General features: G+C 37.2%; 1 protein-coding gene across 1 annotated transcript in view; it reads left to right on the top strand.

The window, feature by feature from the left end:
• CYYR1 (cysteine and tyrosine rich 1) overlaps window positions 1–20,578 on the top strand; it is a 192,002-nt gene extending 171,424 nt beyond the window's left edge. Inside the window, exon 4 of the mRNA XM_042781338.1 lies at window positions 20,445–20,578. Within this exon, the coding sequence (XP_042637272.1) occupies window positions 20,445–20,578 (134 nt within the window). The remainder of the gene's footprint in view (window positions 1–20,444) is intronic.
• The last annotated feature ends 481 nt before the right edge of the window (window positions 20,579–21,059 follow it).

Genomic DNA, 21,059 nt, shown 5'->3' with positions numbered 1-21,059 from the left:
CTTACCTTGCTCCCGAAGACCTGGTCCCTCTCGGTAGGGTAACAAGGGAACGTGTTCAGTGCAGATCAGTGAGTAAGCACAAGCCCGCCTTGTTTCAGTACCTATGCTTAAACTGCCCCCTGTGCCAAAGTCTCTTTCCCAGCAGTGTTGGTCCCTCAGTGTCTCACTCAGCAATGCGTGTCTCTCGCGTCTCTTTCCCAGCAGCACGTGTCTCTTTCAGCAGCACGTCTTCCTCCACCAGCAGTCAGAGGTACATAAGATAATTTGAATCAATCAATTCTTGTGTTTTCATATCAGAGCAGATGTTGCAATGTTGTTATGTACAGGCCGTAAAAAAAAAAGAAATGAAATTTAAAGTACATTATGAGTCTCCTGGTAATATAGATATGTACATAGATGATAGATAGATAGATAGATGAAAAATAGAGAAGGGAATGATCCTTCTTTATAGAATAATGACATCTAGTAATATGTAAAGGAGTAGTGGATTAACTCATCTCTTGTCTGTCAGTTTGTCATATTGTGGTAGCTAGTGTGTTGTGGTGATGCTGGAGCCATGCCACCAGTATTTCAAATACCATTAGGGTCATCCATGGTAGAAAGGTTGTAGACCAAGATAGACCATGAAGAAGGATGGGGCCATCTACATCTGAAAAAAATTGATCACTGAAAACCTTATGAATAACAGTGAAACATTGTCTGATATATTACTAGAAAACTTTATAAATAACAATAAAATATTCTGATATAGTCCTGGAAGATGAGCCCCTTAGGTTGGAAAGCACTCAGAATGCCACTGGAGAAGACCTGCCTCCTCAAAGTAGAGTTGACCTTAATGACATGGATTGAGCAAAGCTTTTGGTACCTTCATGTCCTAATGGAACACAACTCAAAATAAGCCAAAAGAGCTGCAAAAATTCATTAGTAATCAGAACATGGAATGTACAAAATATTAATCTAAGAAAGTTGGAAGTTGCCAAAAAAGAAATGAAATGCATAAAGATTGATATCTCAGGCATTAGTGAGCTGAAATGGACTGGTATCGGCAATTTTGAATCAGACAATTGCATGGTCTACTATGCTGTGAATGACAAATTCAGGAGGAATGGCATTGCATTCGTGGTACAAAGAAAATTTCAAGATCTATCCTCACACATAGTGCTGTCAGTGATAGAATAATACCCATATACCTATAAGGAAGATCAGTTAATACTACTATCATTTAAAGTTATGCACCAACCACTAAAGGCAAAGATGGAAAAAAATGAAGATTTTTACCAACTTCTGCAGTATGGAATTGACCAACCATGAAATCAAGATGTGTTGATTATCATTGGTGATTGGAATGCAAAAGTTGGAAACAAAGAAGCAGCATTGGTAGTTGGAAAATATGGCCTTGGTAAAAGAAATAACACCAGAGGTCACATGATGAAATTTTACAAAACCAATGACTTACTCATTGCAAGTGTCTTTTCTTAACAGCATAAATGGTAAAATACACATAAATTAAATCAAATAATCTGTGGAAAGAAGCAATGGAGAAGCTCAATGATGTCAGTCAGAACAAGGCCAGGTGTTGACTGTGGAACAGACCATCAATTCCTCATATGCAAGTTTAAATAATGCAAAAACAAATGCAACTCACTGCCATCAAGTAGAATCCAACTCATAGCAACCCCTCCTTGGGTTCCCAGGCAATATTGCTACAGAAGTAGATTGCCCAACCTTCCTTCCTAGGAGTGGCTGGTGGGTTTGAACCACCAGCCTTCTGGTTAGCAGGCAAATGCCTTAGGCACTAAGCCACCAAAAGTTCACAAGGAAAAAAAAAAAAAAAAAACCTTGATTATATCCATCTTAATTTAGAAGTATGGATTTGACACATTAAACATCAAAGATCAAAGACCAGACAAGTTGTGAGATGACATCAAAAACATCATACATGAAGAAAATAAAAGCCCATTAAAAAGACAATAAAGGAAGAAAAGTCCAAAACAGATGTTAGAAGAACCTTGCTCTTGAATATAGGGTAGCTAAAGTGAATGGGAGCTCTGGTAGCATAGTGGCTAAGGCACTTGACTACTAACCAGAAGGCTGGTGGTTCAAACCCACCAGCCTTCTGGTTAGCAGTCAAGTGCCTTAGCCACTATGCTACAGAGCTCCTTCCATAGACATACTGCCTCAGAAACCCAAGGAGGGGTCGCTATGAGTCAGAACCAACTTGATGGCAGTGAGTTTGGTTTGGTTTTGGAAAGTGAATGGAGGGAGTTCTGGTGGCATAGTGCCTAAAACATTTATTTGACTTCTAGCCAGAAGGCTGGAGGTTCAAACCCACTAGCCACTTCTCAGAAGGAAGATTTCACAATCTACTTCCATAGTGATACCACACCCACAAACCCAAGGATGGGTTGCTATGAGTCAGATATGACTCGATGGCAGTGAGTTTGGTTTCTTTTGAATGCTGAGCAGATACTCTGAGAATCTGGACTATATGAAGAAGAATGTGGCATCAGGATTGAAAGAAGATTCATCTACAACCTGTGATATGCAGATGATACAACCTTGCTTGCTGAAAGTGAAGATGGCTTGAAGCCCTTACTGATAAAGATCAAAGACTACAGTCTTCTATATGAATTAAACTTCAACATAAAGAAAACAAAAATCCTCACAACTTGACCAATAAATAACATCATGACAAATAGAGAAAATACTGAAGTTGTCAGTGATTTCATTTTGCCTGGATCCACAATCAATACCTATGGAAACAACAGTCAAGAAATCAGAGGATGTATTGCACTGGGCAAATTGGTTGCAAAAGACCTCTTTAATGTGCCAAAAAGCAAAGATGTCCTTTGAAAACTAAGGTGCCCCTGACCCAGCTACAGTATTTTCAATAGCTTCATATGCTTGTGAAAGCTGCACAATGAATAAGGAAGACCAAGGAAGAGGTGATGCCTTTGAATTGTGGTGTTGGCAAAGAAAACTGAAAATACCAAAAATACCATGAAAGATCTGTTTTAGAAGTAGTGCAGCTGGAATTCTCCTTAGAAGTAAGAATGGTGAGATTTCATCTCACCTACTTTGGTCATGTTTTCAGAAGAAACTGGTCCCTTCAGAAGGATATCATGCTTGGTAGAGGGTCAGGAAAAAGGGTGAGACCCTCAACAAGATGGAATGATACAATGACTGCCACAATGGACTCAAGCATGGCAAAGACTGTGAGGATGGCATAAGACCAAGCAGTGTTTCATTCTTTTGTACATGGGGTCACTATGAGGCATAGCTGTCTTGATGGCACCTCACAACAACCACAGTGGATTGAAAGAATCATCAATAGATGCTAAATCTGGTTGGGGGAGGGAGTTTTCTGAGGTGCAAGATATTTTTATGGTCTCTAAGTATGTCACCACAGATTTCTTGTTTGTTACAAAGGGGTAATTATTTCCTACACAGTGAAGAACAACATCTTGCCCAGATGATCAAAATTAATAGCACCAAAGAGGGACAGAAGAACATCATGCTCCTTTGGGTGCATTAGTCTAGAATGACACAAGGTCATGTATGTAGTATTCCAGTTAGGAGTTCACAGCCTGAACTTAGTGTGAAAAAATTTCTGAAAAGCCCAAATGGAGGAATTCTAAAAAATAGCAAGCTTATAGTAGTCTTTAGCTCTGGTGGCATAGTGCCTATGGGATTTGACTGCTAACCAGAAGGCTGGTGGTTCAAATCCACCAGCCACTCCTCAGAAAGAAGATTGGGCAATCTACTTCCATAGAGATACCCACTCGGAAACCCAAGGAGGGGTTGCTATGAGTCAGAAATGACTTGATGGCAGTGAGTTTGGTTTGTTTGGATTTATAGTAGTCTTCAAATGCTTTCGGAAATACTTTGCTTAGAAATCAATATTTGCATCACTGAGTTCACAAACAAGGGCAATCTTACTAGTATATGTACTGAATGTGAGAAGGCCTTCATGACTCATCATATCTCATTGTTGTTGTTGTATTTTTCATATCTCATTAGACACCACAAAACTCTTACTCATACTGAAGAGAACCCATACATTTGTACTGGGTTGTCGTTGTTGTTGTTGTTATGTGCCGTCGAGTCGGCCTTGACTCATAGTGACCCCTCCTTGGGTTTCCAAGGCAGTATCACTACAGAAGTAGGATTGCCCAACCTTCCTTCCGAGGAGTGGCTGGTGGGTTTGAAGCGCCAGCCTTCTGGTTAGCAGGCAAGTGTCTTAGGCACTATGCTACCAGATATTTAAAAAAAAAAAAAAAAAAACACTTTGATGTGTAACTTTTTTACTCATCAAAAGTTCATACCGGAGCAACTCCAACAACTGCTGTGACTATGAAAATGCCTTCACCTTAAAGATACAAGTCATCCTGGAGAGAAACAAAATACATGTAATGTGTGTGGTTAAGGTTATATCAGTACATTTTGTCAAACAGTAAAAATCAGAGAATTCAAATGTGAGGAAATTATGGATTTCCTGAAAGTGGTGAAGCCTTTTTAGATGTCATATTAATTAAATTTACAAAAATTCATGCTGCAAAAAAACTTTATGAATGTTTTATATGATGCAGTAGAGTTAAAAAGTGTAGAATTTTAAGGAATTTTACCACAAATGGGAGGAGAAAATTTGAGTGGGCTCGAAGTCAATAAACTTTTTTTTTCCATTGAGCAACATAAGTTTTGCCAGTATAGTGATGGGAAAGATCTAGTAAAAAAGGGAAAACTGATGATTCAGAAGATAGAGGAGTTACTGAAAATCAATATCCTTGAATAAGTGGAAGAATGGGGTCCAATATACAAGTAAAGAGACTAGTCTATGAAGGACTTAGAGATCGCTTTATAGCAGAGGGAGGGCAGTACATAGGCACAGATGTAGTAACTTTTAGGTTTGGTGGTGAGAATATGAAGATGCTTTCTTCTTATTGTGTCTATTTTCTCAGTGAAACAAGAAACATGTCATCTGCTGAGAGTGCAGAGAGTTAAAAAGGTATTTGAGACGTAAGGAGAGAGAGAAAAACATGAAACAGTAATCTCAGAGAGTGGGGTAATAAAATGACTAAAGAAATGTTTAATTTCCACCCAATGCCAACAGCCGCAGTACTTAAGAATATGGCCATTTATTGTAACATGAATTTAGTCAGCATGATTATGCATTTTTCTTCAGCATATTCAGCACTTGCATACAGATCTAGGGCAGGCAAGGTGTTGGATTTAATCAGGTTTCAGCCAGGCAATAGGGAGAGAAAGGGCTAAGGAAGTTGATACTAGCTGCAAAAAAAAAAGCAATTTTATTGATGGATCATAAATCTAAGCTGAATGAAGAGAGTCATGAAAACACAAAAGAGGTGACATCAGTCTTAATTTTTTAAAAAGTGTCATCAGTAAATTGGAAATCCATGTGATGTACAATATTTGGTAGAATAGATATTCTAGAAGAATAAAGAGTGATGGTCAGATTTACAAATTATGATTTATAAAATAATGCCATTGTTTGTGGTAGTTAAGTTTATGTGTCAACTTGGCTGGGTTGAGTGGCTGGGCAGCTGGATGTAGTTATTCCCCATGGTGAGATCGGTAATTAACTCCATGGTAGACTCTATTGGAGCAGCTGAGTAGCTGCTTTAGGGATGTGGGCTGCTCCCAGTATATAAGAAGCAACTTTGAGGAAGGTCTCCAACTTACGTTACACTTGAACTCTGCATGTAGCCGAGTCATTGTTCAGTAGCGCCATGTTCTGCCAATCTTGGAACTCTCAATGGACTTGAATTAATGGCTTGCGTTGTGGTTTGGTAATATTAGGACTGTGCATTGTTACTTGTTGACCTTGGGTTTGTCAGCCAGCAGCTGAGTGAAGAAAAGCCTCCAGTTCAGTGGGCCAGGAACAAGAGGCAGATCTAAAGCCCAAGGTTGAGGGGCTTTCACCCAGCCTTTAGAGCCCAGCACTTTGAACTCGGATTTAAAGCCTCCAAATTGTAAGAATAAACTCCAGTTTGTTAAAGCCATCCCATTTGTGGTATATTCTAGTCAGTGCCACACTAGGTAATCAAAATAATTGGTTACAACAAAGCTGAGAAAAATAATTGTATTAGTTGCTGTAAGGTTGCTCCAACTCATGGCAATCTCATGCAAAACAAAACAAAGCATTGTCCAGTTCTGCCATCTTCATGATTTTTAGTATGCTAGAGTCCATTTCTGTGGCCACTTAGTATTTTAAGTACCTTCCAACCTATTCTTGTTGTTGTTTGGTGCTATCAAGTCAATTCTGACTCATAGTGATCCTATGTACAACAGAGTGAAATGCTGCCTGCCCATCATGCACCAGCCTCACAATCCTTGCTGTGCTTGAGCCCATTATTGCAGCAGTGTCAATCCATCTTGTTGAGGGCTGTCACCTTTTTCTCTGACCAAATATGATATCCTTCTCCAGAGACTGGTCTTTCTGACAACATGACCAAATTAGGTGAGATGAAATCTGGCCATTCTCACTTGTAAGGAGCATTCTGCTGTACTTCTTCAAGGACAGATTTGTTTGTTCTTCTGTCAGTCCATAGCATTTTCAGTATTCGGTGCCAACACCACATTTCAAAGGCATCAACTTTCATTTGGTCTTCCTTATTCATTGTCCAGCTTTCACAGGCATATGAGGTGATTAATAACACCACAGCTTGGTTTAGACACACATTAGTTCTCACAGTGATATCTTTGCTCCTTAACACTGTAAAGAGGTCTTTTGCAGGAGATTTGCCTCATATAATATGACACCTGAGTTCCTGACTGCTGCTTCCATGGGCATTGATTGTGGATGAGTAAAATGAAATACTTGACCACTTCAATCTTTTCTCCATTTATCATGATGTTGCTTATTGGTCCAGTTGTGGGAATTTTTGTTTTCTTTATATTGAGATGTAATCCATTCTGAAGGCTGTAGTCTTCATCAGTAAGTGCTTTAGGTCTTCTTCACTTTCAGCAAGCAATGTTGTGTCATCTGCATATTGCAGGTTGTTAATGCGTCTTCCTTCAGTCCTGATGCCTCATTCTTCTTCATATAGTCCAGCTTCTCAGATTATTTTTTCAGCATACAGATTGGACAGAAGGGTTTCTCCAGTTTCTATCAGAACAGTAAGCCTGGTCTTTTTTATGATTTTGAGTTTCGTTCCGTATTTTTCTCCAACTCTACCCAGAATTTCCAATTTGCCTGGCAGTGGTAGCTGGACATCTAGTTCTTCTGGTATCAGGGTCAAATAGGCTGTGATTCCCATAGTCCACTAGTCCCTTGGACTAATTGTTTCCATATGTCTTTTATTTTCTTCACTCTTTGCTCCAGATGAGGAGAGACCAATTTTTGTATCTTAGCTGACCTCTCAAGGTTTTAAGATCCCAGTTGCTACTCAACCAAAGTAGGATATAAAACAATGGTCTTGTTTTGTGTGTGTGTGTGTGTGTGTGTGTGTATAGTATATTATACCAGTTGAGCTTGATGTCCTCCGCAACCAAGGTTCTGAGACATTGGGCCCAGTGACTCACTCCCTTGAAGTGTTTGTGGCTAAGAAGTTATCATGGCTTTGCCTGCTGTTGGCTCTGTTGTATATATGGACATTCTTATAGTGCATATAAATACATATGTAGAAATAGTGTGTGCCAAATTTATATATGGTCATGCGTATATTGCCTTTTGCCTAACCATACCTGATTGTTTTATCTGTCTACCTATGTGTCTACCTGGAGACTAATCTTTGTTATGACTGATAATACAGTATTGTATGTGTAAAAGTATTTACCTTTATTGTGTATCTCATAGTACTGTGTGTCTTCTTTTTCCTTAGTAATATTGTGCTGGTTCCTCACTTTTGGTATATTGTCATTCCCTTCACCCAAATCAATATAGGAGCTCGGGTAGCATAGTGCCTAAGGCACTTGACTGCTAACCAAAAGGCTGGCGATTCAAACCCACCAGCCACTCCTCGGAAGGAAGATGGGGCAACCTACTTCCGTAGTGATACTGCCGCAGAAACCCAAAGAGGGATCACTATGAGTCAGGTCCTACTCAAGGACACATAACAACAACAACAACAGATTGGATAAGTATGGTGAAAGAATAAAACCCTGATATACGCCTTTCTTGATTTTAAGCCATGCAGTATTCCCTTGGTCTGGTCAAACAACTGTCTCTTAATCTTTGTACAGTTTCCTCAGGAGCACAATAAGTATTCTGGAATTCCCATTTTTCACAACATTATCCATAATTTGTTTTGATCCATTCAGTCAAATGACTTTGAATAGTCAGTAAAACACAGGTAAACATTTTTCTGATATTCTAATCTAGGGAACTCATGTTTCATCACTATATTGAGCAGTATTCTGTTGTGATCCATAGGGTTTTCATTGGTTAATTTTCAGAAGTAGATAGCTAGGACTTTCTTTCTAGACAACCTTATTTTAGGCTCCACTGAAACCTGTCCACCATGGGTGATCCTATTGGTATTTGAAATACTGGTGGCAAAGCTCCCAGCATCATAGTAATACATAAGCCACCACAGTACAACAAACTGACAGATAGCTGGTTGGAGAAAAGGAACATTGAAGGTAAAAAAGGCAAAGGACTAAGAAACTGCATGACATGGAAGCTGAAATCACCAAGAATGGTAACAAAAGTCATGAGGGACATAAAGATCCTGGGCTCCATATGAAATATTCAGACACCAATAACAAGCAGCAGTAGAAAGTGGTACAATCCCATGGCATGTGCTACAAAAGAGATTAAGATTTTTATAGAGGGAAAATAGACAGTGGTTTGGAAAATGGCAGTGAATTGCGGAGAACACTCAGTGCATCTCCAAGCCTTGTGATTTGTAGGACATGGGAGAGATAAAACAGCCTCGATATGGGTGTATTGCAGAAGAAGCCATCCTCTCATAGAAAATTGAATTTAAATTAGAACAGAAAGGTGAAGGGAATTCACTCCCACACTCTGAGATAACTCACATTCTTCTCTCTTCTCAAAACTCAAATATCCTCTCAGCCCTTCTCACTCTTTACATTATTTCTCCACAGATCCTACTTCTTGAGAAAATGGGCACAATCAGAAGATAACTTCCTCATATTCTGAGTCATAGAAACTTGGTAAAGAGAATAAAAATGGGATGAAGATACAGAATCCTTTTATGATGACACATTTTGTGTTCCATAGAGCTCAATGAACAGGGGTCAGGGTGAGCTAGGAAAATTAATCAGATTTGATGTGCAAAGACTTCCACAGTTAAGGAACTACAGTGTGCGGTATTTTAAGAGCTTATCCCTTTAACAGTGACAGAGGCATGTGAAACATGTTGGATGGTGGTCCTTATCTATAAATCAGAGATAATAAGAGCATCTGTGTTCTAGGATTACTGTAAGAATAGTGTATAACAGTGCATACTAAGGCCTCCCACAGATCCTAGCACATAATAAATGTGTATTGAATGCTAATTATTGGTTGGAATTTGACTAGAGGGACTAAAATTTTTCCAATGTACAAAAAAACATATCTTAAATCCATGGTTCATAGGGGGCCAACATTTTCAATAAAAATGATCTGATTTCATGTTATTTAAACTGTTCTAAAGAATAAGATCACCACTTGTCTGTCAGTTTGTCATAATGTGGTGATTTGTTTGTTGCTGTGAGACTGGAGGCTATGCCACCAGTATTTTGAATACCAGCAGGGTCATCCATGATGTACAGGTTTCAATGGAGCATACAGACTAAGGCAGACTGGGAAGAGGGACAATGCCAACCACTTCTGAAAAACTGGCCACTGAAAACCTTATGAATAGTAGTAAAGCACTGATATAATACTGGAAAACTTTATGAACAGCAGTGAAACATTGTGTGATATAGTGCTGGAAGAAGAGCCTCTCAGGTTGGAAGGCATTCAAAATATGACTGGGAAAGAGCTGCCTCCTCAAAGCAGAGTTGACTTTAATGACATAGATGGAAAAAAGCTGTTGGTACCTTCATTTGCTGATTGGACATGACTTAAAATGGGAAGACACAGCTGCAAACATTCATTAATTATCAGGACATGGGATGTAAGAAGTATGAATCTAGGAAAAGTAGAAGTTGTCAAAAATGAAATGAAATGCATAAAGATCAATATCCTAGGCATTAGTGAGCTGAAATGGGCTAATATTGGCCATTTTGAATCAGACAGTCATATATTCTACTATGCCAGGGATGACAAATTGAAGAAGAATGGCATTGCATTAATGGTCATAAAGAACGTATCAAGATCTATCCTGAAGTACAATACTGTCAGTGATAGGATAATATCCATATGCCTACAAGGAATACCAGTTAATATGACTATTTTTCAAATTTATACACCAACCACTAAAGCCAGAGATGAAGAATTTGAAGATTTTTACCAAATCCTGCATTTTGAAATTGACCAAACATGCAATCAAGACACATTGATTATTACTGGTGACTGGAATGCAAAAATTGGACACAAAGAAACCTCGCTAGTTAATAATTATGGCCTTGGTGATAGAAATGGCACTGGAGATCGCAACATAGAATTTTGCAAGACCAACGTCTTACTCATTGCAAATATCTTTTTCAACAACATAAATGGTGACTATATACATGGACCTCACCAGATGGAATACACAGAAATCAAATCAAATACATCTGTGGAAAGAGGCAATGGAGAATCTCAATATTATGAGTCAAAACAAAGCCAGGAGCTGACTGTGGAACAGATCAATTGCTCTTATGCAACTTCAAGTTGAAGCTGAAGAAAATTAAAACAAGTCCACAAGAGCCAAAATATGACCTTGGGTATATACCACCAGAATTTAGAGACCATTTGAAGAATAGATTTAACACACTGAACACCAATGACCAAAGACTAGATGAGTTGTAGGATGACATCAAGAACATCATATATTAATAAAGCAAAAGGTCATTAAAAAGACAAGAAAGGAAGAAAAGACCAAAAGGGGTGTCAGAAGAAACTTGCTTTTAAACATAGAGCACCTAAAGTGAATGAAAGAAATGATGAAATAAAAGAGCTGAACAGATGTCAAAGGGCAGCTTGAGAAGACAAAGTAAAGTATTATAATGAAATTTTCAAAGACCTGGAATTAGAAAACCAAAAGAGAAGAACATGCTTGGCATTTCTCAAGTTGAAAGAACTGAAGAAATCTTCAAGCCTTGAAATGCAACATCAAAGGATTCTATGGACAAAATATTGAAAGATACAGGAAACATCAAAAGAAGATGGAAGGCATACAGAGAGTCACTGTTCCAAAAAGAATCGGTCAATGTTCAGCCATTTCAGGAGGTAGCATATGATCAAGAACCAATGGTATTGAAGGAAGAAGTCCAAACTTCACTGAAGAAATTAGTGGAAAAACAAGGCTCTAGGAATTGATGGGATACCCACTGAAAAGTTTAAACTAATGCAGCTCTGGAGGCACTTACTAGTTTATGCCAAGAAATTTGAAAGATAGCTAGTGGGTCAACCAACTGGAAGAGATCCATATTTGTGCCCATTCCAAGAAAGATGGTCTGACAGAATGTGGAAATTATCAAACAATGGTATTAATATCACACACAAATAAAATATACTGAAGATAATTCAAAAACGCTTGCAGCAATATATTGACAGGGAACTGCCAGAAATGCAAACTGGCTTCAGAAGACATGGAAAGAGAGATATCATTGCTGATGTTAGGTGGATCTTAACTGAAAGTCAAGAATGCCAGAAAGATGTTTACCTGTGTTTTATTGACTATGAAAAGGAATTTGACATTATGTATCATAACAAATTAAAGATAACATTGCAAAGAATTGAAACAGTACACTTAATTGTAATCATGGGGAACCTGCACACAGACCAAGAGGCAGTCATTCAAACAGAATAAGGAGTACTGCATGGTTTAAAATCAGGAAAGGCATGTGTCAGGGTTGTATCCTTTCACCATACTTATTCAGCCGGTATGCTTGAGCAAATAATCTGAGAAGTTGGACTATATGAAGAAGACCATGGCATCAGGATTGAAGGACGACTCATTAACAGCCTGTGATATGCAGATGATATAATCTTGCTTGCTGAAAGTGAAGATGATCTACCCAATCCTAATCAAGCAGGTATTGAAACACCTGCCTGAAGCAACACTTCAGAACTTCATAAACATTCCAACTTTGCCTTCCATACTCTTGAGATACTACTTAGACTCTGTCAAGGTAGCACTTACCCTTCATCTTATCAACAAGTTCCTTTAGTGATATTTTAAGGAGCCAACATTTGACATATTCTGTCCCCTCAAGCCAGCCATATACATATATTTTTTTAATTACTCTTCCTTTTACTGCATTACCCAGAACTTCAAAATAATTTTAAAATGTGTTTCAATACTGTAAATTTTTCACCATCATTTTATTCCACATTATGATTGAAATTTCACCAGCGTTTCCTCATACAATCTAATTTTGACTGTTTGGAATGGATATCTATGTTATATTAAGGGGGTAAACTTGGATTCCTTTGTGTATGTATGTACTTATGTTCATGTGTGTGTTTACTAAAAGAATATTAAAGGAAAAAGAGAAAAGAATGGGTATTAAATTTTAAAAAAATTAATTTTCAGCATCTGAGTACATATTTTCTTTTGACCTAATTAATACCTTCTATTATTCTGCATTACAGAAAAAAACCTCCCTTAATCTCTGAATATTATATATGTGTTGATATATTGGGATTTTCATATCTATTATTGAATGATTTTGAGTTATTTCTTTTTTATGATATACTTATCAGATTATGAGACCAAACTTATGCTAGCTTCATAGCATGAGCATTCTTAATATTTCTTATTTTGTTGTTGTTGTTGTTAGGTGCTGATGAGTCAGTTTTGACTCATAGTGACCCTATGTGTAATAGCACATAACACTGGCCAGTCCTATGTTATCCTTCTAAAAGTTTGCAATTAGTAGGTCCCCAAAAAATGAGATTTTGAAGCAGGGCTTCAAAGAGTATTGCATTTAAAAACTGTCATTTGATGCTTTCTGTTGAAGAGTTGATGAGTCTTTCACAAGTTCCTTGGAATGAACAATAAAGACTTCCTGGAATGGATCTTTCTGAGCCAGATTTTCCTAAAATAGTTATGTTGATGAAGTCAGTTGATGAAGTCAATAAAAATTATGTTAATGTAGACAGTAAGTTGTGTAGATTATTTCAATTTGCAGATCTTATATATCATTATTTGCAGATGTTATATATTTTTATGAAGAGAAAATTAAAGAGACTGAGAAGACCAACCAAAAACCCCACTGCCATCAAGGTTATTCTGACTCATAGTGACACTCATTGGGTTTCCAAGGATGTAAATCTTTATAGAAGTAGATTGCCTCATCTTCCACTCATGGAGCATCTGGTGGGCTTGAGCCACCAACCTTTGGGTTAACAGACAAATAAATGCCTTACCCATTATGCCACCAGAGCTCCTTAAGAATACCAACAGATGACAAAATTCAGTAACATAAAATACTAAATTGTAAAAATAAAAATAGATTGAAATAAGTGACAGTCATATATAATATGCAATAATCTACACTTCAGGGCTTGGGTAAGGATGAGAAATGAAATTTAAAAGTTCCTAGCATATTCTTTAGAACATATCAAGCACTTAATAAGTGATAGGTATTATATTAATAGAAGCCACAAAAATGGATTCAAATATATCAATGATCATGAAGATGGAACAGGACCAGGCAGTGTTTCATGCAGTTAAACATAAGGTCACCATGAGTCAGAGCCAACTTGACAGCAACTAACAACATTATATTAGTATATATAGCATACAATGAAATACCTAAACATAGTAACAACAAAATACACAAATATTTTGTAATAATTTATTAAGAAAAATACTAAGGAAACTACTATTGATTCTAGGAGAATTCTGGTGGTGTAGCACCTAAGGTACTTGACTGCTAACCAGAAGGCTGGCAGTTCAAATTCACCAGCCACTCCTCAGAAGGAAGATTGGGCAATCTACTTCCATAGTGATACCACCTCAGAAACCCAAGGAGGGGTCGCTATGAGTCAAATCTGGCTTGACAGCAGTGAGTTTGGTTTTGGCTTTTGGTAATACTGATTTCAGAACCTATACAGTGCTTAAAATTATATTGGATGCTCTAAAACTAAAACTTTCAACAACCTCATGAAGTTGGAATTAATTTTCTATTCCTACTGGTGAAAATTTCAATTTGCAGATCCTATATATCATTCTTTGCGGATGTTATATTTTTTTTATGAAGAGAAAATTAAAGAGGCTGAGAAGACCAACCAAAAAACCCACTGCCATCAAGTTGCAGTATGTATTTCTTCAATATATTTTCTTCTTGAATTTCTGTCTACAAAACTATATATATATATATGTGTGTGTGTGTGTGTATGTATATATATATGTATGTATGTATATGTATATATGTATATGTGTGTATGTATATGTATGTATGTATGTATGTGTATCCATGTATATACATATTTATGTATATATATGCATGTATATGTGTGTGTGTGTGTTGTATGTGTGTGTGTATATATATATATATATATATATATATATATATATATACATATTCACATAGTTAATAAAAAAGATCAAAGAAGAATTGATGCTTTTGAAATGTGGTGCTGGCAAAGAATGCTGAAAGTATCATGGACTGCTGAAAGAACTAACAAATCTGCCCTGGAGGAAATGCAGCTGGAATGTTCCTTGGAAGTGGGAACAGCCAGACTTTGTCTTACCTACTTTGGTCATGTTGTCAGAAGGGACCATTCCTTGGAGAAGGATGTCATTCTTGGTAGGGTGGAGGGTTGACAAAAGAGGGGAAGGCCTTCAACAAGGTGGATTGACACGGTGGCTGCAATGATGGGCTCAAGCATAGCAGGGATTGTGGAGCTGGTGCGGCACCGGGCAGTGTTCTGCTGTGCATGGCATTGCTATGAGCCAGAGGTGACTCAATGACACCCAACAACAACAACAACAACTGGTGTAAAAAATTAAGCTCAGATAGATTTAGAAATTTACCTAGATTATACAAAACCTAAGGAGTGGTTCTGAGATTCAAGTCATATATATCTTAACCCATTAATTATGTGAATATGTACATATATACAGTTTTGTAGAGAGAAATTCAAGATGAAAATATATTGAAAGAAATACTGCAACCATTTCAATATTTTCCAAATCAATGTATAGTTTTATTTCAAAATCACTGTAATTCCCACTATTTTTTTAGAACACATTTGTCCTAAATTTTGTCTAAAAGAATAAATAAACAATAATTTTAGAGATTATCTTAAAAAGTAAATCTTGAGGCTCATCAGTTCTACCTGATGCATAAAAAAATTAAAAAAAAAAAAAAAGAGAGAGATACCGAAGTTATTGAAACAGAACAGGTAAATTTGAATTTTATATATTCCAGAGGTACGGAAGGATCACAAAACAATGGGACAGGTGAGGATTATTAAAAGGTATCTTAGATGCCTAGTGCTGTCATAAGAAAAAAACACCACAAATTTAAAGAACAGGAATTCATTGTCTCGCAGTCTTGGTTAGAAGTCCAAATGAGAGCAGTGGTTCTAAATCAGGGTCCTTCCTTGTCAGTAGCCCCATGAATTCCTTGGCATTCCTTGGCCTCTCTCCCCTGTGTGTCTCTGTGTCTATTCTGTTCTTTTTATAATTAAAAAAGTAATTAGATTTAGGATCCACTCTACTCCGGGATGACTTCATGAACATAAAAAAAAGAAAACTCTATTTACAAACAGGATCACAGGAACAGGGCCAGGACTTCAACACATATTTTGCAGGGCCACAATCCAATCTATAACTACAGGCATTTAGGCAATTTGACTTAACCAAAATTAAAAATTTAGGAAAAAAAATAGATGTTAGTGCAAAAATATACCAAATAAACTAACTTAGGTAAAGAAGCAATAAATATCTAAGTTTAAATGGAAAAGTGAGAAATAAGTTGGATATGAATAAGCTATCTGAAAAAGAAGCCAAATTTTAAAGCTTGGAAACAAGGAGTAGAAGAAAAAGATGAAGAGTGATATATTTTGTTATTGTAAGTTTGGTAAAAATAGTAAGATAAGCAATCTTTATAAAGACTTTGTATTAAAAGAAAAGTTATTTAATAAATATCCTTAATTATACCTTACCTTAATTTTATCTTCATTCTCATGAAGACTCCAGTTTATAAACTATCAGTGAAGAACCACAAAAAAGTTATTCAACATGAATTATAAATAGTAGATAAGATATGGAAAACTGAAGAACCAGCAATTAATGAAAGAAATTAAAAATAATGAACTGTATTTTTATATTTCGGAAGGAAAATTGGACATTCTACTTCCATAGAGATATCACTTCAGAAATCCAAGGAGGGATGGCTATGAGTTGAATCAACTCAATGGCAGTGAGTTGGTTTTTTGTTTTTTGTTATTTTTATAATTATTAAATTAGCAAATGTCAATGTACCTATATACTTTGCTAGCACCATTGTAAGGCGAAATAGTTATTTTTGAAAATAATTTCATAATGTGTTCTAAAGCACTAAAATGCACAGGTTACTTGAGCCAGTTAGTCAATTTCTAGAATAATCATTCAAAAAAATAAAAGTCTATGTGTAAGAAGATATTTATCACATCATTATTTATTTATAATATTTTAAAACATTAGAATTTATCTCAAAATAAGTGAATGGTCAGTAGAAAAGTATGCAGCCATTAATAATAAAGTTCATAAAGAATATGTAGCAGCTTAGAAAAGACTTGTGTTATTAAATAAAGTGAAAAGTATATATAGCTTTATGTGACTACAAAGATATAAACACACAGACACAAATGGAAAATGACTAAAGAGTATATAAAGTATACAATGATGATATTAATTCATCATTTTAATATATTTATTCCTATGTTGTTTGAATGTATTAATGTCATATTAATAGATAAACATACTATATATGATATAGTAATTTTCCTCTGTTTCTAAATTTTCAAAAATTTGCATAGTTTCTGTAACACTGGGCACCTTCCCCCACATTCACTTTGGCAATATTAGCCTGAGTGGACTGAAGACAAAAAATTGCTTCTCTGAATTTCATATTGTGCTATGAAATTGACTAACTGGCTCAAGTAACCTGTGCATTTTAGTGCTTTAGAACACATTATGAAATTATTTTCAAAAAGAACTATTTCACCTTACAATGGTGCTAGCAAAGTATATAGGTACATTGACATTAAAATTTTGCTAATTTAATAATTATAAAAATAACAAAAAACAATCTTTTTAATATTAGTTATAAAAAAAAAGTTGCCATGGAATTGATTCTGACAAATGGCAACCCATGTCAGAATAGAGCTGTGCTCCACAGGTTTTCAATGGCTGATTTAACAAAAATTGATTGCCAGGACTTTCTTCCAATATATCTCTGGGTGTTCTCGAATCCTCAACATTTTGGTTAGTGTTCTGGTTACCTAGTGCTGCTCTGACAAGAATATACCACAAATTAAATGGTTTTAACAAATAAGAGTTTATTCTTTTACAGTTTGGAGGCTTTAAGTCCAAGTTCAAAGTGCCAGGCTATAGGGGGTGGGTGAAAGCTCCTTGACCAAAGGCTTCAGCTTTGTCTCCTGCTCCCAGCCCACTGAAGCTGGAGGCTTTTCTTCACTCAGACAACTGTTGGCTGCTGAGGCTGACAAGCCCAAGGTCAACAAGTAAAAAGGCACAGTCCCAATGTTACCAAACAACACTGCAGGTCACTAATTCAAGTCCATTGACAGTTCCAGATCAGCAAAGCATGGCAGGCTGCTGAACAACAACTTGGCTACATACAGGATTCAAGGGTGCCATAAACTAGAGACCGTTCCCAGAGCTGCTTCTTATATAGGAAGCAGACCACATCCCTAAAGCAGCTACTCAGCTGCTTGTGGTAGATTCCACCATGGAGTTGATTGCCAGTCTCATCATGGGGAATAACTACCACCTGCTGCCCAGCCACTCAACTAGGCCCAGCCAAGTTACACACAACCTTAATTACTACAGTCAGCAACTGAGCACTTCACTGTTTGCAACACTCAAGGATGCATTTAATAATTAGATATTGACAATAAATAGGTATTTATTAACTCAAAAAAATTCTTTCCGTTATTGAAGAATTTCAAAAGCACCATAGCTCCACTTCATCTATACATTTTTAAAGACAATTTGATATGTGAAAATAAACAGATCCTGTTAGGGTTATTCAAAAAAAAAAAAGCAAACTCATTGCCACCAAGTTGATTTCAACTCATAATGACGCCCATTGGGTTTCCAAGGCAGTAAATCTTTAAGGAAGTAGATTACCCAGTCTTCCTTCTGCAGTGTTGCTTGTGGGTTTGAACCACCAGCCTTCTGGTTAGCACTCAGATGCCTTAGGCACAGTGCTACCAGAGCACCAGGGTTAGGAGTTATTCAGGCATTTTAAAATTGATACCTCAAGGAGTTATTTGTTTTGTTTGCTTTTTAGTGAAACCCTAGTATCTGCAAAGAAAGAAAAAAAAAAAGATAGTGCCTTCCACAGTTATAAGTATTATTTCAAAATGTCTACCAGTGGATAATATTATTAAAGATGCTCCATGCTTATTTCATAATGAATTGTCTTCAAAATATAACTCCTCAGAATTATATTATCACTTTATCCAAAAAAGTTATATGAACGAAAGAGGAAGATGGGACAATCTACTTCTGTAGTGATACTGCCTTGGAAACCCAAGGAGGGATCTCTATGAGTCGGATCCAACTCTACGGCATATAACAACAACAACATGAACGAAAGAGCACTGTTTCTTATCTTAGATTTTCCTGTTCAACATGCAGCTGTATAAACTATAGGGATTCTCACTGAAATATGCTCCAGCAGTTTTTATGCAGATGGCAAAATATAAATGCTTTGTTACCGACGCATAAATACACACCATGGCTTTATGACAGAGAATGATGTCCACTCAGTTGGTATATGCTTCACAAGTGGGAGGCAGAGAAATGCTTCAACATAAAAGCAATGAAGAACCACATGCTTGTAAGAAGCAGTTGAATGGGTACCCAGCTGGAACTTCCTATTTTACATGGAGCCTGCAGCGTTGTATTTCTTGGATTGGATGATGTTTATTATAAATCTCTTTGTCTCAGTACTCCTAGGCATAATGAAACAAAGGAGTTGGTGTAATGTAGAAAGCATGTGCATTAAGACTCCGCAGGAGTTGTTCCACTATATTATAGAAAACAGAGCTTGCAGTAGCCTGACTTTCCAGGGCCATGGAGGCTTTCTGAAGGAGCAGTGGAGAAGCTGGTATACATTGTTGGTGTTTTCTTTACAGGGTTATTATATCCTCTGTTGTGAGCCTGCTCAGTAGCTGGAGACTTGCAAAGCCTAAGATCCATCTAGTTGTCATTGAGTCAATTCTGACTGGTTTGCAGAGCAGAATTTCTCCATAAGGTTTTCAAGGCTGTGACCATTCTGAAGCTTTCACTCACCAAAGCAGAGCTGAGAGAGAGCCAAAGCTGGGGCTTCATCTTCCTCTCTGTTGGGATTACCCAATTCAGCTCTCCCTCACATACTCTGAGTACAGGCAGAGCAATCAGAGGCCCAAAGCACTGAGCTCCCAGTCAAAAGAGGCAAGCACAAGGGATTCAGGAGCAAACATCATTTTTATCTGCATCAGAGCAACACACAAACTCCCACTGATAGATAAGTGGTGACTGGACATGAGGTGCATTGGCCAGGAATAGAACCCAGTCTCCCATTTGAAAGGCAAGAATTCTAGCACTTAACCACCAAGGCCCCAACTGATGGCCTTATAATCCCTCATAAATGCTATCACATCATTTCCCCTTCAGTGCATTTCAGTCCATAGTGCTGAGAGTCTATTCCCTAAGCACAAATACAGTCTTGTCACTGTCATATTCAAATCTCTGGTAACTGCATCACAGAATCCTATGTGACCATCAGAGACCACCATGATGATGATACAACCAGACTCCTCCATGTCTTTTCTCATTTCTCCTCTTCAGGTATATTTTACTTGAACAAAAGTGCTCTCCTCCTTCTGAGCTTTCTCTCAAGCTCGAATTGCCCCATCTCTATCTGCCTCTTCAGCATCATATTGCTATGAAACTTTCCCTAAGCCACCAATTCTAAACATTTTGGTCATTGCACATTTTATAGCACTAACCCTTTCATACATACACATCATTAAGCTGATAAAACCAAGCTTGTTTTGAGGGTTGAAATCCTATCCCTTGCAAAGAACTTAGTCCAGTAGCTTAAGAGAGTAGACACTCAGATACTTGTAACATGACTAATGATACTGTCCTTTTCTTTTTCAGTAGCACCACCACCCTATAGCTATGACCATGAGCTGGAATACTCTGCAGACTTGCCTCCACCATACTCCCCAACACCACAGCCTTCAGCAGAGCGGTCACCGCCTCCTCCTTATCCTGGAAATTCAAGGAAATAATACTACTTCCAGAGCAGAATACACACTCATTGGGATCTTGCCCAAAACAAAAATTCCTCTACTTAGAAACAGAGAAGAAAGAATTGCTCTAAGGAATGATTTTGGGGGGTCAAACAATATTTCAGGTAGAAGATCCAGGCTAACAGATAAAGATTTTCTATCCTGCTCAGTTTGAGTCTTTGAATCCAATGAACTCAAACATATCAATGATCATGAAGATGGCTCAGAATCAGGCAACATTTCATTCTGTTATATATAAGGTTGCCATGAATTGGAGCTGACTGGACAGCAGCTAACATAACTCTGCTCAGAGCTGACCCCATCTGGAGTATTATGCTTTGGTCTATGGGTACCAACTTTTAGGAAACTTACTGATCGATTTAAGTGTATTCAGAAAAGAGTATGAGATTGCCAAAACATCTGAAAATCATGTTGTTTGAGGAATGGATGAAGATAGCGACATTGATATGGAAAAGAGAAG

This window comes from Orycteropus afer, unplaced genomic scaffold, assembly GCF_000298275.1.
Source record: "Orycteropus afer afer isolate SDZICR_OR568_19922 unplaced genomic scaffold, OryAfe1.0 scaffold00108, whole genome shotgun sequence".
NCBI classification, from domain to species: domain Eukaryota; kingdom Metazoa; phylum Chordata; class Mammalia; order Tubulidentata; family Orycteropodidae; genus Orycteropus; species Orycteropus afer.
The sequence above is the reverse complement of the archived record's forward strand: the minus strand, read 5'-3'. Positions and strand labels throughout refer to the sequence as shown.